The 23,433-nt window shown below is 54.4% G+C and overlaps 2 protein-coding genes across 6 annotated transcripts; one reads left to right on the top strand and one right to left on the bottom strand.

The window, feature by feature from the left end:
• Positions 1 to 539: 539 nt before the first annotated feature.
• Positions 540 to 3,103, top strand: MMP23B (matrix metallopeptidase 23B). 3 transcript variants are annotated; one of them, XM_044769463.2, is made up of 8 exons: positions 542 to 947; positions 1,275 to 1,414; positions 1,484 to 1,623; positions 1,690 to 1,857; positions 2,240 to 2,404; positions 2,478 to 2,588; positions 2,668 to 2,794; positions 2,876 to 3,103. In XM_044769463.2, the coding sequence occupies exons 1-8, from the start codon at positions 789 to 791 to the stop codon at positions 3,048 to 3,050; spliced, it is 1,185 nt and encodes a 394-aa protein (XP_044625398.1). In that variant the 5' UTR covers positions 542 to 788; the 3' UTR covers positions 3,051 to 3,103. The 3 variants fall into 3 exon arrangements, with proteins under 3 accessions (XP_070367434.1, XP_044625398.1, XP_044625396.1); XM_044769461.2 differs by having other exon boundaries at positions 543 to 947; positions 1,224 to 1,414; XM_070511333.1 differs by lacking the exon at positions 2,240 to 2,404 and having other exon boundaries at positions 540 to 947; positions 1,224 to 1,414.
• Positions 3,104 to 4,117: 1,014 nt separating this feature from the next.
• CDK11B (cyclin dependent kinase 11B) lies at positions 4,118 to 23,320 on the bottom strand. Of its 3 annotated transcripts, none has more exons than XM_014863128.3 (20): positions 23,187 to 23,320; positions 22,572 to 22,695; positions 21,228 to 21,343; positions 20,176 to 20,303; positions 18,747 to 18,885; positions 11,286 to 11,422; positions 10,516 to 10,638; positions 10,082 to 10,177; positions 9,825 to 9,995; positions 9,272 to 9,337; positions 8,402 to 8,577; positions 7,360 to 7,450; positions 6,262 to 6,383; positions 5,889 to 5,994; positions 5,449 to 5,570; positions 5,260 to 5,367; positions 5,066 to 5,182; positions 4,835 to 4,983; positions 4,561 to 4,750; positions 4,118 to 4,469 (listed from the first exon to the last, which is right to left on the bottom strand). In XM_014863128.3, exons 2-20 carry the CDS (start codon positions 22,680 to 22,682, stop codon positions 4,377 to 4,379), a joined length of 2,361 nt encoding a protein of 786 aa, XP_014718614.1. In that variant the 5' UTR covers positions 22,683 to 22,695; positions 23,187 to 23,320; the 3' UTR covers positions 4,118 to 4,376. The 3 variants fall into 3 exon arrangements, with proteins under 3 accessions (XP_014718614.1, XP_044625395.1, XP_014718616.1); XM_044769460.2 differs by having other exon boundaries at positions 8,402 to 8,571; XM_014863130.3 differs by lacking the exons at positions 18,747 to 18,885; positions 20,176 to 20,303; positions 21,228 to 21,343; positions 22,572 to 22,695; positions 23,187 to 23,320 and adding an exon at positions 16,743 to 16,920.
• Positions 23,321 to 23,433: the final 113 nt, after the last annotated feature.

Genomic DNA, 23,433 nt, shown 5'->3' with positions numbered 1-23,433 from the left:
CCTCCCCCAGCCCGCCCGTTCCAGACCTCGGGCTCCGCTCCCCGCTCCCCACACCCCCGCCCCGCATCTCCTGCGCTTTCCCCACGACCCCCACGGAGCCCCTCGTTGGCCGCGCCCGCTCTCGGCGGGACCCCTGCGGGCCCCCTCCCTCCTGGCTCCGAAGCCTTGCCCCTCTGGGGCGCCCTCCCCACGCCGCCTACCCCGCCTCTCTCCTCCCTCCCCGCAGCCGGTACTCACTTGCCACGTCCCCTCCCGCCGCGTCCCCTCCCCGCTCGCGGGGACCCTGTCAGGCCAGCGCCGGCGGGGTGACAAGTCCTGAGCCGGCCAGGATGGAGGCTCCACTCCCGGGTCTCCTTCGTGGTCCAGGAGTTTGGGGGGATTCCATGTGGGGAAAGAGCCGCCGGGTCATTCAGCCCACAGCCAGTTTAGGGGCCCCGACTGACCACCCTTGCCTCAGCCTGTCCCTTCCCTGTCCTGTCGGCCGGGCCCTCCTTGCCCCCCCCCCCCCCCCCGCCCAAGTGACCCCGCCCAGCAGGCCCTGCCCAGGCCCCTGCCACCGACCCACAGGCCCTGGGTCCCCTCGGCCAGCTGCGGGCGGCGGGGTGCTCCCACAGCGGGCGGCCAGCTGGTTCCCTTCAGGGGCGGCCGCGCCCCCCAGCCTGCCGGCCCCCCCACGGGGCTGTAACCCGAGCCGCCCGGCGCCTCCCCGCCCGGCTCCTCCGCGGCTCCGCCGGTCCCGCGCGCAGCCCCACGCGGCCCGGAGCCCCGACAGCCAGTCCGCAGGCGCCATGGGCCGCGGGGCCTGCGTCCCCTCGGCGGCGTCGGGTGCCCGCGACCAGGCCCGGCGGCTCGGGGCCGTGCTGGGCGCCCTGTGCCTCCTGCCCGCCCTCGTGCTGCTGGCCCGGCTGGGGGCCCCGGCGGCCAGGCCCGCCGCGAGCGCAGCGCAGGTGAGAGCGGCGAGGGGGCCGGCCGGCTCTGCGCCCGGCCCGAGGGTCCGCGAGCGCCTGTCCGCCGGCGGGGGGGACGGCGTCTGGCCTCCAGCTCCGCCCCCTCCGACCTGGCCTGCTTTTAGGAGGCGCATTTTTCTTTCTGGCTGTAGAAGTAACGCTCGCTCGGGGTAGAAAAGCAGAAAACGCTGAAAGACAAAAACAGGGAAAGTCAGCGCTCCCCAGACCTGCGCCCCGCACCCCACTTCCTTCTAGTCACTTTTCCTCGCGTTTCAGACTTGGGGACAGTCCCTGCTGCCTCCCTACGAGGACTTGCTTCCCTCGAAGGGTGATGTCGGCGCGCACCACCCCGCGGGGGTCCTCGCCACCCCGGGCCCCGGCGCGCTGCCCCCCCAGCCGCCCCGCAGACGCCGCTACACTTTGACCCCGGCCAGGCTGCGTTGGGACCACTTCAACCTCACCTACAGGTGCGACCCCGCCCTGGGGGGAGCGCGGTGCAGCCCGGCCACCAACCCTGATGTTGACCCCCACCCCAGGATCCTCTCCTTCCCGCGGAACCTGCTGAGCCCCAGCGAGACCCGGCGCGGCCTGGCCGCCGCCTTCCGCATGTGGAGTGACGTGTCCCCCTTCAGCTTCCGAGAAGTGGCCCCCGAGCAGCCGAGTGACCTCCGCATAGGTGGGCGCCCGTCCCACCCCCGCCCCGCCCGGCCCCCGGCCCCCTCTCAGCCCTGTGCTCCCCCAGGTTTCTACCCCATCAACCACACCGACTGCCTGGTCTCGGCGATGCACCACTGCTTCGACGGCCCCACGGGAGAGCTGGCCCATGCCTTCTTCCCCCCACACGGCGGCATCCACTTTGACGACAGCGAGTACTGGGTCCTGGGCCCCACACGCTACAGTTGGAAGAAAGGTGACGGCCGGCATGGCCTCCTGTGGGGCCTCCGCGCCACGGTGGGCGCAGCGGGCGGGCTTTGGGGATGGCCGTGGCTGCGATCTGGGGTCAAGCAGGCGGGGAGGGGGAGGCTGTGAGGAGCTCATGGGCCTGGGTGCCAGGGGCCCTGAGGCCCCCCCCCACCCCCACACCGCTAGCGCAGAGCTGCAGCTGCATTCCTGGGGGCCGAGCTCACCGCCTCGGCCAGCCTGGAACATTCTTATCTTCCCATGGCCGGGCCGAGGGAGGCTCCGCTGCTGCACGCTGCAGATGTGTGGGCCGCCGGAGCCAGGGCGCAGGGCGGAGGGCGGAGGGCGGAGGGCTCGGCCGTGTCAGAGGAGCTGACCAGCGGGGCCTGCAGGCGTATGGCTCACGGACCTGGTGCACGTGGCGGCCCACGAGATTGGCCACGCACTGGGCCTGATGCACTCCCAGCACGGCCGTGCGCTCATGCACCTCAATGCCACGCTGCGCGGCTGGAAGGCGCTGTCGCAGGACGAGCTGTGGGGGCTGCACCGGCTCTACGGTGAGTGCCCACAGCGGGCAGGTGGGCGGCGGGCGTGCTGGGCGGGCCTTGAGGCCAGGCTGCCCTCCCGCAGGCTGCTTGGACCGGCTGTTCGTGTGTGCGTCCTGGGCGCGGCGGGGCTTCTGCGACGCCCGCCGGAGGCTCATGAAGAGGCTCTGCCCCAGCAGCTGTGACTTCTGCTACGGTGAGCCTGGGTCCCCGAGTCCTGGCTGGGGTCTGGGGCAGGGCGGGGCACTGACAGGTCCTCCCCTACCCCGGAGCAGAGTTCCCTTTCCCCACGGTGGCCGCCACTGCGCCGCCTCCCAGGACCAAAACCAGGCTGGTGCCTGAGGGCAGGAACGTGACCTTCCGCTGCGGCCAGAAGATACTCCACAAGAAAGGCAAAGTGTAGTGAGTGACCCTGCCCCGCGACAACCTGAGGGTGGGCAGTGGGTCTTGGGCCCCTGCCCAGCCCTCCTGCCCTCCCCGCAGCTGGTACAAGGACCAGGAGCCCCTGGAGTTCTCCTACCCCGGCTACCTGGCGCTGGGCGAGGCGCACCTGAGCATCATCGCCAACGCCATCAACGAGGGCACGTACACATGTGTGGTGCGCCGGCGGCAGCGTGTGCTCAGCACCTACTCCTGGCGAGTCCGCGTGCGGAGCTGACCGTCTGCCCTGCCCATGGGCCGAGGACGCTGATAAAGCACTTTCTCCTTCAAGTCTCTGCGCCCTTTCTTGGGAGGGCGGGCGGGAGTCTCTCCAGCCCCGCGGGGTGAGGCCACCCAGTTGGTGTCCAGCTGGATGTGGGGAGCCTGGGGCCAGGGCACCCCAACTTCCCCACAGAGTCCCTTGGGGGTGAGGATGCAGACTAGAGAGACAAGCCATGAAGGGCTTTTCCAGGTAGTCCTGGAAGAGCGGGGTAAACTGAGGCCCAAGTGCCAGCAGCACCACCCAGGGAAGCAGGCTGAGCTGGGAGAGCCTGAGGTCCCTGGATCCGTCCTGCGTTTGCTCAGGGATGGGGAGGCAGGAAGGGCAGGCGGGGAGGGTGGGGTTGCTGTGCCCTCAAGGCATCCATGATGGCAGCAGGACGGGGTTGGGGCAGGTAAAGGCCGGGGTGAACACCTTGGCATCAGGTGGATGGGGCTGGTGGTGCCAGAAGGGACTAACTTGGTGGACGTGGAGGCCCTGGACGGTGGCAAGCACCCTTCTGCCTGAGTGACACCTTGTCTGGCTAGACCAGGAGCTGGAGGCCCAGCAAGCCAGGAAGAGCTCAGCCCACGTCAGGTCAGAGGCTGCTCTCCACCCAGTCCTGCTGCCACAGAGCGTGGCCCGAGCTCCCCTCCAGGCAGCACTAGCTCGAGGCCAGCTGCTGAAGGGACGCACCAGAGCTTTCCTCCGAGAATACTTTACTGCATCTCGAATCATGTAACCACCTTGTGTAAAACCCACTATGGCGAGAGCTCACATACCCAGCTCTGGGGGGCCTGGGGAGCTGGGGGCTGTGGACGCCCCAGGGGAGGGGCAGGAAGGTGCCACGCAGGAGCCTCAAGATTAAAAAGTAGGAAAATCCCGCCATAGCTCCATTTCAAACCTTGGCCAGCATGTGACCGGCACGACCCCCTGTGGTCACCACAGCCAAGTGTGTGTTCAGGGGATGGGCCATTCACCGTGGCCACCTGCAGACACCCACCCTCTCCTTGTGGAGAAAGCCTAATATATCTGAAAACACAGCCTTTCGTTCCACAACCAGGAAAATGTTATTTAATTCTACAAATTTACAAGCCAAGATAAAAACAAAACATGGAAAACCCAACAAGACCAGCAGTCTAAAACTTGAAGCTGCGACCCATGCAGCCCTGGTTGGCACAGCTGCATCCAGTCAGGCAGGACCTAGGTCTGGACCAAGACCAGTGTCCTCAGCACCTGCCCCAGTCCCAGTTGAGCCTTATCGGTTGGTGCTCCCAGGAGTTGGTCTGGGGACCACTGTGAACCTCAGAACTTGAGGCTGAAGCCTGGGCCTGCAGCTGAGGCCCCCTGGTTGGTGGTGGTGAGGTGGAAGCCAGTCTCCTTCAAGTCATCATCACCCTGGGAAACAAGTGGTACCGTGGGGCCCCTGCCAGGCCACCCCACCTCGAGGATACCCCTGCTGCCCTTCCCCCACCAGCCCGCCACTCACCAGCTGGCTGTAGCCCAGGCCTCCCTCGGGGGGCCGCGGGCTGGTACCACGCTTCACCCTTTGCTGCTCGCTCTTGGCGGGCCACGTAGGGAACATTGAGGGGTCGATGGGGAGCGGGGTCTCGCGGAAATACTCATGCTTGAGACCGTCCTCTGCATTGACTCTCCGCCCAGGAAAGTAGGTCAGGAACCTGGGAGAACAAGGGCATGTGGAACCCAGCGCGGTGGGGGAGGGCATGCTTGGGAAGGGAGTGGCCACCCGTCCTCACACGCACTTGTTCATGAGGTCGAAGCCCTGGTCCGAGAGCAGGGCCCCAAAGCGTTTGCGGAGGTTGTTGTATGGGTACTCAGTGAAGGTCATCTTCTTGACCGCAGGGAGGTCATTGTAGCCCGGCCAGATTTTCTCACTGGGGGTCCCCAGGTCCTAAAGGAGAGGGACGTCTCAAGTTGACCCCACCCTGTAGAGAAGGATCCCACCAACCCTCACATCGCTGGCCAAGACCCACCTTAAACACTTTGTTGATCTGATCAATTTCTGACTTCCCAGGAAACAACGGCTTCTGAGTTAGCAGCTCTCCAAAGATGCAGCCCACTGACCACATGTCCACGGCTGTGGAGTACTCCTGGGAGACCAAGGACACGCTCAGGGGCTGGTGGGGCCACACACACAGGGCAGGCCCCCCCACACCCTGGTACTCACCTTGGCACCGAGCAGCAGCTCTGGGGCGCGGTACCACAGGGTCACAACAACTGGGGTATAGGCCTTCAGAGGGGACCCATACTCCCGCGCCAGCCCAAAGTCCCCCACCTGCAAGGGCAGAGGGCAGGTTGTGGGCGAGCTCCTGTGGCCGGGAGCAGACAACCCTCAGGCTGGGCCCCTCGGGCTCACCTTGAGGATGCCGGCATGGCTCAGCAGCAGGTTGGACGTCTTGAGGTCGCGGTGCAGGATCCAGTTGTCGTGTAGGTGCTTCACGCCGCGCAGCAGCTGGATCATCAGGGTCTTCACCTCCCCTGAACAGCAAGAGGTCACTATGTGGCCCTGCAGAGGGCTGGTCCCCCTGGGTTATCTACCCACCTTAGCAGCAAACCCCTTCTCAGGGTGTGTTTATCCTGGGAACATTCCTGCCCCGGGTGGCCCTCATGCACACACACACCCCTGCACACACAGGCCCTCATGCACACAGTGTGACACAATCAGAGTTACAAGGTCAGCACTCCTTCCACCTCTAGGGATGCTGCCCATGGCCCAGGCAGGCTGAGGGTCAGACATCTCGAGGGGGACATGGGTCAGAGGGCCACATCTCTGGCACTAACTCCTGCAGGTGCTACCTGGCAGGAAAGGCTGCTTCATGGTCTCCATCAGGCTCTTGAGGTCGTGCTCCACGTAGTTCATTACGATGTAGATCTTGTCCATGTTGCTGCCCACGACTATTTCCTAGGAAACAACAGCAGGTCTGTTGGCACCGGGTACCCCCAGGCCCCACCCCTGTGACCACTGGCTCTCCCAGGAAACCTGAAATCCCAGGGCACAGACCCTGGGTGACAGCAGGGATCTATAAGTGAGACAACTATGAAGGGCCTGGCATTTCTGGAGGCGAGTGTTCACTTTCACACTGTTTGTGAAAGAGCTTGCTAGACGCAGGGGAATGTGAATCGCACGACCCTCTCGGGGCAGAGGTGCATTGGGCTGGGACCGCCTTACTCTGACGGTGACGATGTTGGGGTGCTGCGCCTTAAGGATGGTGTTGATCTCCCTCAGCGAGGTAATCGGAAAGCCCTCCTTCTCCTTCTCCATTTTCAGCCGCTTCAGAGCCACAATTTCATCTGAAAAGAAAACAGTTTAAAGACAGATGCTGAGACAACATTGTTCTGTGAACACTAAGATCTGTCAGGACGTACAAAGCCTTCTGCATCTTGCAGTCAGAGGTCTCGTCTTAAGTGGGAGCTCCCATAGGATATTAACCAGGAGGAAAAGCCCCAACTTGTGGTCTGGTAGAAACATGAGGCACGTTTCCAGATCAGCTTTTGTCCAGAACCACTAAGGAGAATCTTCCCATTTATGCCTGTGCCCCTCCTGTGATCATGAGGAGACGGGGCAAACTGTGTCAGCCCAGCACACAGACACTGCCTAGGCTCACAGGGTCTCAGACAGCCACTGTGACTTCTCAAGACCCAGCCAGGGCACTGGGGCACTTCTAACTCCGAAGCTCATACACCTGCTCAGGTGCCGTGGCTCAAGGTCAATGCCCCGGCAGCTCCCAGGCACTCGCCCGGCTAACTCCGCACTCCCCTGTGGAGCTGAGTCACCTGCTGTCACAAGCAAGCAGCAGACTCCTGATCAGGCTGACCTCTGGCCTCCAGAGGCACCAGAGGGTCAACTGCTCAGGTGTGTGTCACCCATGAGTCACAACCTGGTGTGGCCAGGTAAGGTGAGGCCTTGGCTCAGCACCAGGGGAGGGGTGACTCCTGGGAGCATATGGAACTGGGTGTTCAATGATCTCAATGCTGAAGGTGCCAGGGGCCAGGATCTCCCGGGCTTGCACCTTAGCATCCCGTGCACGGCTATGACTGGGGCAGGACACCCAAACTCCCTCCTAGAGCCAGTGTGGGGACTGAGCAGGGCTTGTGCGTACCGAATGGGCCTGTGACAGTGCAGCAGGTGCACTGGAGGACAATGTTCCTCAGGAGGGATTCCTTCCTGCCCAAGGACAGGCCTCTGCTGGCCAGGCTCTCTGCGCCACCTAGTCTCTGCCCCACATCTTCTCTTCCCTTTGGGGGACCACCCTGGGACCCTACCCACCTGTCTTCTTGTCCTTTGCTCTGTAGACCACCCCATAAGTGCCTTCTTCGATCCTGTTCAGGCACTGGAACTCCTCCACGCTCCGACAGCCCTGGGAGGAAGCACCAGCATGAGGTGTGATAGCCACAGTCACACATAGCCCGCAGCAACCCCTACTTGGAAATCTCAGGAGGGCCCAAAGTGTGCTTGGGTGGCGGGGCCAGGAGTAACTTTCTTCTCCCACTTCTGTTTTGTTCAGTGAGCATGCGCCCCTTTATTATGAAATAAAACCAACGTGGACAAGGCTGCCCAAGGGCACATCCTTCCAGCCAGGCCTGGCCTGGCCTACAGGTTCTGATTAAGATAACACCAAGGACAGGAGTGGCCCACTGCAGCGCCATGCCCTCAGCACCTTCTCTCCATGCACGCCTCGCTGGTCCTGGCACTCAGGGCTGGGCTGCCGTCAGCTCGGAGTGGCAGGTGGCCAGGCTCACACTCACAGAAGCTCTACCCAGCAGAGCTGCTAAGGTAGCCCAGGGGTGCCAGACTGAGGCACAGCATGTTTGCCAGAGAGAAGCCTTCTGCCCGTGGATACCCAGAGCACCTGCCCCTTAGGACCTGTCCCTCCCCAAGTCCTTCCCGGTGGCATCCTTCCTTCCTGACATTTCACCTAAAAGAAAATGTGCGCCGCCTCCTGCCACGGTGCCACAACCCCTGCACAGCAAGCGACAGGGCAGTCAGCCCAGGCAGCAAGAGGAATGACTATAGAACCGGCCACCCCTCAAGGCTACCTGCCTGCCCCATGTGGGGGCCCCTGTGGGTGTCCTGGCTGGGGTCTTGGGAGCCATTTTCCCACCAGTGCTGCCAGGTGATAGGCTAGACCATGACCATGGATGTGTGGGAGGCTGATGGCTGAGCCTGGCCAGCGACATTCACTGTACAGGCAGCCTGGCCCCCTCAGGTGCTGGACACCCACACTGGGGCTCCGGGTTCTGCTCTCAGCCACCAGCTGTGACCATGATGAGAAAGCAGAGCTGGCCCTTGGGTGGAGAGGGCATCTGACCTGCAGGGCAGGCAGGTACTTTGGCAGCTCCTGTTTGAGCTCAATGGGTGACAAGGCTGGAGAGTCGGGCACGAAATCTCCTTCGGTCAGGGCGCTGCTCTGCGGGGTGCCCTCGCCCACTTCTTCCTCCCCTTCTTCACTCTCCCCGGAATCTCGGTCAAATCGTGACTCTGGAACTTCAAAAGTTAAACCCGATTATGGAACAAGGAACAAGCGTCACAAACCCCCTCCTGCTTTGGGGTGGGACACCGAGTGCAAGAAGACGCCACACAGGAGTCATCCCAGGGCGCTGCATACCAACTGCGTGTCCCGCTGCCCTAGACAGACAGCACTGGGTCTTGGAGCCCACCGGCTCAGCTGTGACCACTGTGAGCCACTGATCAGATGCTGAGTTTGGAGGCCTGCCCACCGAGAACCTGTCTGTCAAGCCCTGAGAGCACAGCCTTGCTGCCCGCTGGAGGCCACGTCAGTCCCTCGCCCATGACTGTCCTACAGTGGAACCTGAGTTGCTATTCACCGTCCCGTGCTGAGGCCAGGCCCGGCTGGAGTCTCCCAGCCCTGCTCAGTGTCCCGGTCACTGCAGCACCCATGGCGGCCTTCCGTTAGCACTGTCTGCTCTAAGGAATGCCGGCCTCCATGGTCACAAGAGGCCAACCCTGTGGTTCTCAGGGAGCAAGTCTCTCAGCGAGTCAGCTCAGTCACTGGACACCACCAGGACAGGGACGCCCTGTGGCTTCTGCGGTGTGACATACCTTGGAGAGTGGTTTACTTTAATAGACTGCCATGCAGTCATGCCCACAACTATAAAAAAAGTGTCACCACACTTAGGGACAGATGAGGAAAAAAAACTCTAGTAAGGAGACCTCTTACCAACTAAGATGTGGTTTTCACTCTCTCGCTCTTCGTCTTCACTCATTTCTTCTTCACTCACTTCTTCTGCAAGAGAAAACAGGCCTCTGCTCAGATCTGCAGGGCCGGCACCAAGCCGAGGGCTGGTCTGGGATCTGTCCCGTTCTAGGGCTCCTCGACGCTCCACAAGCAGAAACAAGGGTCTACTTTAGCTGACAGAAAGCAAGAAGAACTCTAAAGAACCAATTTGGGGGTCTTACGTGAGGCCCAGAGAGCAAGGCATTTTCAATTTGGAAATATTTTTAAATTAGACTTCAACTTACTTTTCTGTAATTTCTTCTTTTTTTTTGGCAAGGAAGATTGTTACTGAGCTAACATCTGTGCCAATCTTCCTCTATTTTTTGTGTGTGGGACACTGCCACAGCATGGCTTGATGAGTGGTGTGTAGGTCTGCACCTGCGAACCCCAGACTGCCCAAGCAGAGCTTGTGAACTTAACCATTACACTACCAGGCCAGCCCCCGTCTGTAATTTCTAAAGCCTCATATTAAACCGCCCAGCCACACTCTCCTCACCAGCTGACTGTCCAGACGCATCCTCGGAGTTGCTCCCTGTCTCCTCCTCTTCCTCTTCCTCTTCTTCCTCCTCCTCCTCCTCTTCCTCTGATTCTTCACTGCTGCTGCCCTCTTCCTCCTCCTCTTCCTCCTCCTCCTCCTCTTCCTCCTCAGAACCTGACCCTGATTCCGCTTTAGGAAGAAAACAGCCGAAGTGAGTTTGGCGGACCCTCCCGTCACAGTAGCAGAGTCAGCCTCAGCCAGGTGGACGCAGCTACCTGATGAAGACTCGGCTGAGCTGGTTTTCCTCTCGCTATCACTGATATCTTGTAAGTCAGACAGCAGGTCTCTCTCTTCCATTTTCTCTTCTTTTACTTATGAAACAAACCATCAAAAGTGAATTTGAAGAAATGTTTTTAAAAAAACACGATCAGACGATACCTTTCATATAAAGACTACCTTCTAATTGTATGAAAAACAGCTCATCTACAGCTACTTGGCTGGAACAACTCTTTGAAGGACCAGTAACAAATGTTCCACCTGACAAATACATAAACTTACTTCACACAAATGGTAATGGTCCCTGTCATGTAGCATGGAAACACTTTAGCAAATCATTTTATTGTGGGAAAAAACCAAGTCTTTATGCTCAAAAATTCCCAGGCAAAGAACCATACCATGCTGTTCCCTGAGCAGGTGCTGCCTGGCTCACCTGGCTTCCGGCCGTCTCCCAGCTCAAACCTCTCTCGGGGCGGCCGTAGTGGGCTGCGACTCCAGTGGCTTGCCTTCACTTTATCGCCATAGTCTTCTCTCATTGTTCGGTGATGTGCAGAAACTGGCACACAAGAGAACAGAGCAGAAGAGGTGCTGGCTGCACTGTCTTCCAACAGGGCCCTCCCTCGGTCCTCTCCCACCTACACCTCTGCTGATGGTGACAGCCCATTTGTGCATAGCACAGGCACTTGCTAACAGCACCGGGACAGAAGCCAAGAAGCCAAGGAGACATAGTCCAACCTGGAGGCTGTGAGCCAACTCTGAGGACCCAGGTAAACCTTCTGGACTGATCTCTACTGGCCAAAAAGGAAGGGGCCAAGAACCTGCCTCTTCAAGCCTGTGCCTAACTGGTGGGCAGTAGACACAGAGGACACTGGGTCCAGCTGTCAAGCACCAGGCCTGGGCCTGCCCCTGGCCACACATCCTTGGGTGCTGCTCCGCTGCATACGACCCACTGCCTTCTTCAGCAAGGCAGCACGGGGTCAGGGCTCGAACCCTGTGCCTCATGGCCTGTCCCTTTGCTCCGCTACCTTCCAGAGTCCCCAAGCCCGCACTGACTTCCACCTCAGGGGCGCTGGTGTCCACACGCATATGCACCCCATACGGCTGGCTGTTCTCAGCTGCACTGCCCTGGCCCCTGGGCAGCCCCCACTCACCCCAGGGAGCAGCTTCGGGTCACCCATGCCCCAGCCCCAGGCTTGCCCACACCTTCCCTGCGGGCCTCGCGCTCCTTGCGCCGTTCCTCGGCACGCCGCTCCCGCTCCTTCTGCTCCCGCTGCTCCTTCTGCTGCTCCCGCAGCTTGCGCTCCCGCTCTCGCTTCCTTTCCAGCTGCTCCAGACGGTCCCTGGGACCAGCACACACCAACTTTGTTTTCCCCAAACACAAAGTTTTCTTTTTCACCCCAGGGCTTTTTGCTTCAATTTATAAATTGCCTTCTCAGGTTGTTCAACACACAAAGGGCTTTGTAAAAGCAGAATATACATGGGCACACCCTGAGAACACTGTTCCTAAAGAGCCATAACAGAGTCACCTGTTAGGACAAGAAACCCACTGGTTCTAGGATGCTTCTGTTACGTAGTTCTACTAAGACGCATCAAGAATTTCCCCAAATATGTGTGATGGCCCATTTTAAATCCACCTTCATGAGCTAAGTTTTCATGGGCTACAAAGGCATGGAGAGTCCATCTGCAGAAGGTGGGGTGGGGGAACCACAGATTTAGGTCTGGGGCCCCATCCTACCCACCTCACTGGATCCTGTGGCAGGTGCACCCAGGCCATTCCCCAGCCCAGCCCGGTGAAGAGATAACGTGGGCATGAATGTGGTCATGTGGGGCAGTGGGGAAGCTGCTTCAAGGAGGAGGCCCGGTGTCATTCGGAACATAGGAAATATCAGTGACCGAAATATGTGTGGCTGGCTGCACCATAAGATGGCCGAGTACTGAAAACTGATCAGTCATAGTTAACTTTCATGTCCCTAGAGAGTTACGTCCAAATATGATCTGAAAAGTTAACACATTTTTTAAAAAAAGTATCATAAAGCACACAGAAACAAGCACAAGCAAAAATGGTGAACACAGGGCGGGGGGGGGCCGGGTGGCGGGTGGCCCAGTGGCGCAGCTTGGATCCCAGGTGTGGACATGGCACTGCTCAGAAAGCCATGCTGTGGCAGGTGTCCCACATATAAAGTAGAGGAAGATGGGCACGGATATTAGCTCAGGGCCAGTCTTCCTCAGCCAAGAGGAGGATTGGCAGCAGATGTTAGCTCAGGGCTAATCTTCCTCAAAAAACAAAAATGATGAACATGAAACAAGCTGTGGTGTCGTCACCAGTACTGCACCCACACTGATCTACATCAGGTGTCACAGCTGGAAGCAGGACAAGGGCTGCAGAAGTCTAGGTACTATTCTGTAAATACCTCAGTCCACACTATTTCAAAATGAAAGCTGAAATATAACTTACATATACAATTCAACCACAGTTCAATTTTTCACAAATTTGTGAAATTGTGCAACCATCACCATGAGCCAGTTTTAAAACAGTCTCATAATCCCAACATGCCCCCTTTTGTCCATCTGTGGTCAGTTCCCACCCCCATGAGTCTGCTTTCTCTCTGCTTTGGATTTTCTGGACATTTCTTCTGCTTCGTTGGGTTCAGTCTGCTTCTCTTTTTTTCTAGTTTCCTTGGGTAAAAGCCTATGTTATTGATTTAGCAACTTCCTTTTTTGATACAGGTGCTTAAAGCCAAAACATTCTACTCTTAAGCACAGCTTTGGCTGCATCCCTGTGTGTTTTGTTTTTGTTTTAAGACTGGCACCTGGGCTAACAACTGTTGCCAATCTTATTTTTTTTAAAGATTGGCACCTGGGCTAACAACTGTTGCCAATCTTTTTTTTTTTTTTTTCTGCTTTATCTCCCTAAACCCACCCTGTACACAGTTGTACATCTGAGTTGCAGGTCCCTTTAGTTGTGGGATGTGGGACGCCGCCTCAATGTGGCCTGACGAGCGGTGCCATGTCCGCGCCCAGGATCCGAACCCTGGGCCGCCGCACCGGAGTGCGCAAACTTAACCACCCGGCCACGGAGCCAGCCCCTGCATCCCTGTTTTAACACACTGCTTTTGTTTTCATTTAGCTCAAAATATTTTCTATTCTTCCTTACAATTTGTTTTTCGGGTCGTGGATTATTCAGAAATAGGTTGTTGGATTTCCAAACATTTGAGGATTTTCCCAGATTTCTTTCTGTTGCTGACTTCTTAGTTCTTTTGTGGTAGGAGGGCATACTTTGCATGATGTCAATACTTCTTGTTTTTAAAGACTGGCACCTGAGCTAACATCTGTTGCCAATCTTCTTTTGTGTGTGTGTTTTTCTTCTTCTTCTGCCCAAAGCTCCCTGCTACATAGTTGTCTAGTTGTGGGTCCTTCTGGTTGTGCCGTGTGGGATGCTGCCTCAGCATGGCTTGACGAGCAGTGCCATGTCTGTGCCCAGGATCTGAACTGGTGAAACCCTGGGCCGCCAAAGTGGAGCGCGTGAACTCAACCACTTGGCCACGGGGCCAGGCCCTCAATTCTTCTGAGATTATACGGTGTTAATCTACATTGGAAAATGTCCTCTGAGTTCTTGATATGAATGTGTACCCTGCAGCTATGGATGGAGTGTTGCATGCACAGACCAGTTAGACTGAGTCGGTTGATAGTCTTTTCCAAATTTTCTAGACGCTTGTTGACTTTCTCTGGTTGTTCTATGGACTAGAGAAATTTCCATCTCTATGGTGAAGTTTCCAACTATAATCAATAAGTTATCTATTTCTCCTTTCAATTCTCTGTTTTTGCTTCATGTACTTTTGAACTCTCTTGTGAGGTGCGCAAACATTTACCATCATCCTATGTTTCAGCTGTGTTCACCTTCTGTTGTTACAAAGTCCTCTGTTTTAATACTGGTCTTACCGCCTATTTTGCCTGACATTCTCGTATCCATTTAAGCTCTCTGTGGTCGTGCCTGCATGCTGTATCTTCTTCCATCCTTTCATTCTCAACCTAGTTTTGTCTCTGACTCTGACACGTTCCTCTTATAGATGGCATGTAGTTGGATCAGCTTTTCCAACAATCTCTCCCTTGTCTGGGTTACAGAGACCATTTCACATTTAATTACGGATATGGCTAGATCTACTTTTGTTTTTTCTATGTATTCTTTTTTGTTCCTGTTTCTCCGTTTGGGGTTTAAATAAGAATTTTTAAGTCTTAGTTCTCTCTCCTCCTCCACGTGAAGCATTTCTATATTTCTGTCCTCTAAATTACTAATTCTGTCCTCCATAATATCAGCTCTGTTTTTTAAAGTTTCTATATTGTTTTTTATCCCATTCATTGTGTTCTTCATCTCCAGAATTTGTGTTTGGTTTTTCTTTTTAGAGTTTCAATCTCTTGTGAAGAATTCTTTCTTCTCATTAATTTTATTCCTGAAGTCATTGAACTGTCTTTCCGAGTTTCCTTGTAACTCGTTGAGTTTCTTTATGATAGCTATTTTGATTTGTCTGTCATTTAGATTGTAAATTCCTGTGACTTCAGAATTGGTTTCTGGAGACTTGTCATTTTCCTTCTGCTCTGGAGTGTTAATGCAGTTCTTCGTGGTGTTTGATGAAGTGACCCTTTGGTACTGCATTGTGGAAGTACAGGTCACAGATTCTGTCTCCCACCACTTTGGAGGGGAGGGCAGGAGCTGTTTTCTGAACCTGCTGCATCTGCTGGAAGTTGTGCTGATAAGGCTTGTCTGCATTTGCCCGCTGGGTGCAGCTGCTTGGTGGGGCACACATGCATGCACAGGTGCTCTGGTGCAGATCCGCTGCCTTGGCCAGAGACCAGCCAAGCTAGTGTGCCAGGCAGGGCGGAGGGGCACTTTCTTTGGTACGTGTGTGGTCTGCTCTGTGCTCACAGGTGGTTCACCTGGGCTGCTGTGCTTAGTGGGGGTGCCCATGTGGTGGCTGAGCTGTGCCATTTGGTATGGAGTATTCTTGTGGGCAGGCTGCAACTCTGAAAGCAAAAGCATTTGTGTGTAGGCCTGCCTGCTCCCCCACCTCCTCTTACAGTCGTGTGTGTGTTGCTGCATGAGGACCTGTGACCCAGATCACTGCTGCTGGGAAAGACGAGGGGATCCGCTCACCTCCTTCCACTGCTTCCTGGGGATCCAGTACCCCACCTTCAGACGTATGGCTGTGTGGACCTCTCAGACGTCCTATTGTGCTTTGTAGGGAATCCTCTGTTGGTTAATGAATGTCCACTTGGCTGTAACTTAGTGGGGAAGAGACTAAAGGAACAGCTCACTCCACTGTGATGCTGACATCTCCTCTGCAATGACTTATTCTCAGAGGCTACATATCCTGAAATTATTCTACTGTTGGAGAACTACCTTTAAAGTTTTATAAAACATTTATCTTCAGTTCACTTAAGAATCTGTAATATCTACCTCGAGATTGACTTGAAACTTGATTTCACGGCTTGTTCCTACTAGAGGTCTTCTTCAGCTTTCTAGATATCATTTAACCAGTTACATTCTCACTGATGCAGCATGTTCAAATAGGCAGAAAAAGACTAACATGATGCTGATGAAGCTTAATCTTCAGGGCCCCTACTGCATGGGCTTCAAGAGTGCTAGGAGTCACTGGGAGTCAGTGGTCTAGACAGGAGGAGCAAGAAGCATTTGTACGTAAGCATTTCTTTACAGACTGCTCTCAATGGATTTCCTTTCTTTGCTGAGCTTCAAAGCTTCCAAGATCTTGGCAGCTGGGAAGTGAAAGGCAGATGGAGGGAGCACGGGGCAGGAGCAGCCCCTCAAAAGCTTTTAGTATACTATTTTAACTCCTCTGTTATTTTTACTATTTTTTTTTAAGTTATTTTCTTTGTGGTTGCTCTAGGGATTGCAGTATGTGTCTTGTCAGATTAATACAAACTTGCTCCTGGTAAAACAGACAAAGTCTATTCTAACACAGCTCCATTCCTTCCCTTCTCCTTTGTGCAGTCTGTGCATGTTATATATTACACAACAACACAATGTTTTAATAATTACTTTCATACAATTGTGTCTTTTAAAGAAAAAACATGAGAAGAAACATATTTATTGATTCTTCTATGTTAACCTCCATTTTTACCACTTCTAGTACTCGTCTTCTTCTTCCTGTGGATTTCAGACTTTTGTCTGGTGTCATTTCCATTCAGCCTGAAGGTCTTCCTTGAGTATTTCTCATTAAGGCATGTGCTAACAGTGAACTCCACCAATCTATGTTCATTGGGGAAGGTCTTTATTTCCCTCACTTTGAACAATCGTTTTTCTGGATAGGGAGTTCCTGCTGACAGTTCCTCTTTCAGCAGGTGACTGTGCTGTTCCATGCCTTCCGGCCTCCACTGTCTCTGATGAGAAGTCAGCCACCAATAGTACTGAAACTCCCCTTTTGATGTAGATTGTTTTTCGGTTTTTCTCTTTAAGCCTTTTAAGACGTTCTTTTTGGCTTTCAGCAGTTTGACTATGATACAACTTTGTATTTATTCTACTTAGGCTTTGCTGAGCTTCTTGTATATGTGGATAAATGTTTTCCATCAAATTTGGGAAGTTTTCAGCCATTATTTTAACAAACATCTTTGTGCCCCTTCCCCCTTCCCTCCTGGGACTGCCATTACCTGGATGTTGGTACAATGGATGTTGTCCCACAGATCTTCGAGACTCTTCGCTGTTCTTCAATCTTTCTTCTGTCTGTTCTTCAGAATGCGTACTTTCTACCGCTCCATCTTCAAGGTCCTTGCTTCCAAGTCTTTGCTAAATCGGCAACACTCAGTTTCTACTGATACTTTTGTTCTTAAAACAGGGTCATACTTTCTTCTTTCTTTATATGTCTCAAAACTGTTTGTTGAGGGGCTGGCCTGGTGGCGCAGCGGTTAAGTTCGCACGTTCTGCTTCAGCAGCCTGGGGTTCGCCGGTTTGGATCCCAAGTGCGGACATGGCACTGCTTGGCAAGCCATGCTGTGGTAGGTGTCCCACATATAAAGTAGAGGAAGATGGGCATGGATGTTAGCTCAGGGCTAGTCTTCCTCAGCAAAAAGAGGAGGATTGGCAGCAGATGTTAGCTCAGGCCTAATCTTCCTCAAAACAAAACGAAACAAAAAAAAACCTGTGTGTTGAAAATTGGACATTTTAGATAATGTATTGCAGCAACTCCAGACTGTAATAATTTTCCCTCAGCCTTGCTATTGCTTTAGTAACCTTCTGGGCTAAATGTGGGAATCGTCTCCCTTGCAGAGGCTGGTCACTGCTGTTTTTCTCCATATGCTTTTTATTTTCAAGCTTGGCTTCCATGGGGTCACCACTGTGTCTGCACAGCTGGGTGATCAGCCCACAATGGACAGTCAGCACAGGGCTTGCCTTGCACTGGTTTCAGGCTTTTACCTTACCGCCTCAGCTTCTCCCACCCTCTGTGCCACAACAACAAAGGCTCTTCTCACACACCCTCCTCACGTTCCTGTGCCACCCAGCCCTGGCTGTTGGGAATGTCAGAACCCACCCTTCTACTTCTCCCCTCCTTGCAGCAGGCCAGCTCCCAAGCTTTCTCTGGAAATGACCTCAGTACACATCTGGCCTATGTACCCTTTTCCTAGGCCATGCAGAATGGATCTGGGACTAAACAGATGCTTCCTCCTGGGCACCTGGAGACTAATGCCCAAGAGGCTAGAGTCCCAGCTCCCACACTGTTTCAAGGCCTTTAGGATTTCCTTTCTTACTTTTCCATTTTTTTGGTTTGAAAGAACCAGAGTCTATTTCTGCTGTCATCCAGAGAATCCTAAGCAATGTATTTCCCTTGTCTTCCTGGCCTAGACCTACTGAGAACAGTGCTTGGTACAGAGGAGGTGCTCGATAAATACTTGTTGATTGAACAGATGATGAAACACCCTGCACTCCAGACTTCTCCTGAGCACCGATTCCCCGTCAGAACTTATATACGTGGATGAGCTGTCTCTGAGATGGCCCCACTCCTCGCTGACTTGAAAACAGCACACTACCTGAAACATGCGAAGCAGTCCCCTTCCTCCCTCAGGGCATGTCCCTCAATACCCTGATGGACTAAGCTCAGAGGTATTTACAGCTCCTCTTCCTCCTTACCAGTTGCCAGCTAACAGGTCTAGGAAGATCCTTTCTCCCCACTCTGTCTTCCTTTTCCTCCCTACTGCTGCATGTCTGACCCTGCCTTCACTCCTCATGTCTGAATCCCTGTACCAGAGCTCCAGCTTCTTCTGGCAGCATCACTTCCTCCAGGCCTGTCTCACGCACTGATGCGGGGTCTCTGGCATGAGTTAGGACCTGCTCAATCTGGCTCCTGAGCAGCCCCCTACAAGCCCCCACCTGGAGGAAGCCAACACACAGATTTCTATTCCCTTTATTATCTTCTCTCAATCATTTTACACTTATTTCTGTCCTCAGGATACAGGAAAAACTCACTTCCTTCACCACAATTCTCTTGGTTATCACCCCCAACGCTTACTGCACCCTGACTCTATGTGCATGTACCACTTCTGCACCAAATCTGTTTCATATTGCCAAGTTCTCATTTGTGTGTCAAAATGATCATCTCTTTCATTGCCTTGATGGGATGCTGACCAACACAAGTGCTTAATTAAAGCTCCTTAACTAACCTCTCTCTCCTGGAATGTTCTCTTGCCATCTCCCTCCTCTTTTGTCTCTCCCATTCCCGGCGAGCTTTATCCTGTTCTTCTCGGTGTCGCTTCCGACGTTCATGCTCTCTTTCTTTTTCTTTCACTCTAGCATGCTTCCCTGATGAGAAATAAGAAGTGTCATGCAAGGAAACTTAACTTCCAAAAATGTAACTTGGAAATACCCAGGGAAGAAAAGAAAAAATATTTAGTTAATGACCTGGAGAAGCAATCATGATTTTACTTTAACAAGAAATATGAAGTCATAAAACTCTATGCAGTAAGCCTTCAATTAAAAAAAAATAATAATAAAATTGATTTCTATCTTCTATTTTTACTTTCTTGTACTGAATGAACTATGATTAGACTATGTCAGTCTCATAATTTAAAAAAAAAAAAAATCACTAGGGCCGGCTCCGTGGCCAAGTGGTTAAGTTCGTGCATTCTGCTGCAGCGGCCCAGGGTTCAGATCCTGGGCGTGGACACGTGTCAGGCCACGTTGAGGCAGCATCCCACACGCCACAACTAGAAGGACCTGCAACTAAGATATACAACTATGTACTGGGGGGTTTGGGGAGATAAAGCAAGACAAAAAAAAAAAAAAAAAAGATTGGCAACAGTTGTTAGCTCAGGTGCCAATCTTTAAAAAAAAAAAAAATTACTGAGCCAGCCATGATGGCCTAGTGGTTAAAGTTGAGCACACTCCACTTCAGTGGCCTGGGTTCATTTCCCAGTTGTGGAACCACACCACTCGTCTGTCAGCAGCCATGATGTGGCAGCAGCTCACGCAGAAGAACTAGAAGGACCTACAACTAGAATATACACTATGCACTGGGGCTTTGGGGAGGAAAAACGAAAAAAAAAGAGAAGACGATTGGGAACAAGCATTAGTTCAGGGCGAATACTTCCCAGCCAAATAAAAAATCACTAGTCATAAAGAGTACAGGCAAACTTTAGCTCTTTTCAGGGGCTTTCTACCTCACGTTATAAAACCATTGTTAACCAACTCCATTTACGATAAATTTAAATCAGGCCCCAAGTCTAGTTTTCCCAGGACCCCTAAGCAGCTCTTAATAGTGGTATGAGATCAAACCCATTATTTGAACTTTACCAAGCATCCATTCTTCAGTGAAGGCAATTTACCATTGAAGGGTGTGTTTTCCCCCTACACTTGCTAAATTAAGATAATTTTATATGTAAACAAACTACCCCCAAACAATGTAATAAGGGGGGTAAAAACACCAGAAGGAAAATGAAATAGCTATTCAGAATGATCTACAATAAATTTACGCTTTTAGCTAAAATTTTACTTTCTCTTCTCTTTCAGCTGTGCTCTGGAGAAGACAGTACTATGAAACAGGAAAGAGACCACACCTGAATATGACACACACAGAAACAAACGCTTCTGTACCCCCTTCTGCTGAATGACTCCGATGCCGACGTTTCTCTTTTCTCTTTTCATCTTTCCTGTGATGAGCCTTTTCTTTCCGAGACATTTGCTGGGGTGGTTTGATAGCCAAAGAATCATCTTCCTCTCCTCTGAAAAAAGATACAAGAGCATCACATCATGCTTGAGAAAGTAATGCTAAAGAGCATCAAGATATTACGGCGTTTTCCAACCCCGGAAAATGCAGGGTTCAGAACATGAACATAACTGAATCTGAACCATGATTTAAAAAATTTTATTAATTATAAAACTTAAGCTAAAACTGCACACTAAACACAGATTCAGATGAAAAGAACAAGTAAGAAATCAATGCAGTATATGGAACAAAAACACCTCTGAGGGAACTTCAGGGGGTGATGGACATGTTCATTACCTTGATCAGAATGACAGTTTCACAGGTGTGTACAAATGTATCAAAATGCACACTTTAAATATGTACGGTTTGTCATTTACATCGCAATAAGGCTGTTTTAAAAAAAAGCCCCACAATTTTAATCAAACTTAGTAAAGGTCATTTAATGTTATCTTCAACTGACTATATGACCAAAATTTTGGAAGAACTCACACCCTACACCTTCTACCTTAATTCCTGGCTATGCTGCCTTTAATTATTTGATGCTGGATACAAGAATGCAACAAGCGAGGAGACACCCTGGCGCAGGAAGAAACGTCAGAAAGGACAGACCTCAGTTGGACCACTTCTGCTCAAAGGCCTGGCTCAGGTATCTCTCAGCCCTGTTTTGGTTTATTTGCCCAAAACTTTGGACAGTCGCTTACTAACCATTACAAGTACACAGCACGATTACGTAAACGTACTGTGGAAACGTTGCTGACTCGACCCGACAGTAAGCACAGAGAAAGGAATAACGGCTCGTTCGGTCTCTCCATAAGGAGTGAGGTGACAGCTGACCCCATGTGAGCGTCTCCTCCAGTGGGAGGGGGACCTGACGTCATGACCATAGCTTTCAGAGCAGCACCAGAAAGGCCCCGTGCCTCAGAGAAGCGCCTGCACGCACCTGTCCTCCATGGAGTCCTCTCTTCTGTACGGGGAGTTCCTGATCGTTATCTCCATGCGGTGGTCCCTCAGCTCCCCCTCCTCAAGGGAATCTCGCTTGGAATCCCGGTCATCAGACTAAGAAGTAAGGAGAAAACAAGTCATTTTTCTCGTAGACAAGTGCACTTTTAATGATAAACCTTGCTGACATCCAAAAACAAACTTTCATTCGCACTTTGAACGGACAACATTATAATAAAAAAGCCTTCACTCCAAGCCCGGGACGTTAAAACTACAACAGAAAACCAGCTGAGAACCGGAGATGAGAATGTGAAACCAGCACGTGAGAGAAGGGGCATCCGCTCTGCGCCAGGTATGTCAGGCGTCTACACTGAGCCCACGCTCTCTAGGCCGGGTGTGTCAGGCATCTACACTGAGCCCACGCTCTCTAGGCCGGGTGTGTCAGGCGTCTACACTGAGCCCACGCTCTCTATGCCAGGAGTGTCAAGCGTCTACACTGAGCCCACACTCTCTAGGCCGGGTGTGTCAGGCGTCTACACTGAGCCCACGCTCTCTAGGCCAGGTGTGTCAGGCGTCTACACTGAGCCCACGCTCTCTAGGCCGGGTGTGTCAGGCGTCTACACTGAGCCCACGCTCTCTAGGCCGGGTGTGTCAGGCGTCTACACTGAGCCCACACTGTGCTGGGTGTGTCAGGCATCTACACTGAGCCCACGCTCTCTAGGCCGGGTGTGTCAGGCGTCTACACTGAGCCCACACTCTCTAGGCCGGGTGTGTCAGGCGTCTACACTGAGCCCACGCTCTCTAGGCGGGGTGTGTCAGGCGTCTACACTGAGCCCACGCTCTCTAAGCCGGGTGTGTCAGGCGTCTACACTGAGCCCACGCTCTCTAGGCCGGGTGTGTCAGGCGTCTACACTGAGCCCGAGCGCCGGGGCACACGCACGCTCTGGGCTGCCCACACGGCACTCAGGCGCTGGGGGGCCCACAGCTGAGCGGTGGGAGCCCGCGCCCGGGAGTCCCGGAGTCCTGGAGCGCGTCATTACAGGACGGGAGCGGACGCCCAGCGTGCCCGCTGCTCTCGGGCGGCTCCTGTCCTGAAAACACCGGACACGCCGTCCCGAAAGCACAGACGAGGCGGGGAAGCTCAGCCCGGCGCACCGACGACTCGGTCCAAACCGCTCCGCGCCCGCGCAGCCCCGGCACCCACACGCGGCCGGGCGCCGTCTGGTCGGCCCTCGGCGCGGACGAGCGTCAACGTTTCTGTTCCTTTCCCGCCGGACCGACGCAGACGCGAGGCCAAGGAACGAAAACCCTCCAGGAAAACCACTCACTCAAAACCGCGGCTTACGTTTTTTAAGCGTTTGATCTCTGCCTTCTCCTCCTGTTCCTTCCGGCGTTTCTTTTCCTGAAGAATTTCATCTAAAGTCTTCACTTTCCAAGAGTCCTTTTCATCACCCATTTGAGTCAAAACGCTGCAAACAGACACGGGGCTCCAGGGGCGTCGGGACCCCGACCTCCTCCCCGCTGGGCCCGCGCCGTCCTGGGCGGCTCGCTGCGCCTCAGTTTACCGCCCGTCGACGGGGGGACCCCACCTGCGTAGGCACGCCGTTCGGGCTGAACGAGACCACCGCGCGCGGCCCCCGGCCCAGCACGGCGGCCACCGCGCACCAGCCTCGCCCGCAGAGAACTGACCCCAGAGGCCGCCCGCCCCCGCCCGCCCGACGGCGCCGCCTCACAGCGGGCACCGGGCCCGCTCCGAGACGGCGCGCCCGCAGACCAGGCCCGGGCGGGGGGCTCCGAGGCCGGGGGCTCAGGCGCGCTGAGCCGGGGTGGTTCCCCGCGGGTCGAGACGGGACGAGGGAGCGGGCAGTGTCGGCCGCCACGGCTCTCGCTCCGAGGCCCGCCCAGATCCGAGAGCTCGGGCGAGCCGGCCGCGCCCCCCGCCAGCCCCGCCGCCACTCACCCCTGCGCCGCCGCCGCCGCCGCTGCCGGTCCCCGAGCCTGAGGAAAAACAGCTCCCGGCGCGCGGCAGGAGCGTCGTCACTTCCTGCGTCGTCGCGGATCGATGACGCTCGAGGGCGGGCCCTGCCGCCGGTTCCGGACCCGAGAAGAAATAGTGTCCGGTGCGCGCCTTGTGCGCCACTTCCGGCCTGGACGCAGTCCGATGACGAAAACGCGGGCGCCGGAATAGGGCGACTTCCGAGCGGGGC

The sequence above is a fragment of the Equus asinus genome, chromosome 5 (genome assembly GCF_041296235.1).
Source record: "Equus asinus isolate D_3611 breed Donkey chromosome 5, EquAss-T2T_v2, whole genome shotgun sequence".
Classification (NCBI taxonomy): domain Eukaryota; kingdom Metazoa; phylum Chordata; class Mammalia; order Perissodactyla; family Equidae; genus Equus; species Equus asinus.
This window is presented reverse-complemented; position numbering and strand designations above follow the sequence as displayed.

What these genes read in the sequence shown, in the direction of transcription:
- MMP23B (XM_044769461.2), top strand. Translation starts at nt 789, where the DNA reads ATGGGCCGCGGGGCCTGCGTCCCCTCGGCGGCGTCGGGTGCCCGCGAC. An exon ending in ACGCTACAGTTGGAAGAAAG is followed by an intron (nt 1,858 to 2,239) that starts GTGACGGCCGGC and finishes CGGGGCCTGCAG; the next exon opens with GCGTATGGCTCACGGACCTG. An exon ending in CACAAGAAAGGCAAAGTGTA is followed by an intron (nt 2,795 to 2,875) that starts GTGAGTGACCCT and finishes CCCTCCCCGCAG; the next exon opens with CTGGTACAAGGACCAGGAGC.
- CDK11B (XM_014863128.3), bottom strand. Translation starts at nt 22,682, where the DNA reads ATGGGTGATGAAAAGGACTCTTGGAAAGTGAAGACTTTAGATGAAATT. An exon ending in GGGAGACGGCCGGAAGCCAG is followed by an intron (nt 10,178 to 10,515) that starts GTGAGCCAGGCA and finishes TTGTTTCATAAG; the next exon opens with TAAAAGAAGAGAAAATGGAA. An exon ending in GGCTTCGACCTCATGAACAA is followed by an intron (nt 4,751 to 4,834) that starts GTGCGTGTGAGG and finishes TTGTTCTCCCAG; the next exon opens with GTTCCTGACCTACTTTCCTG.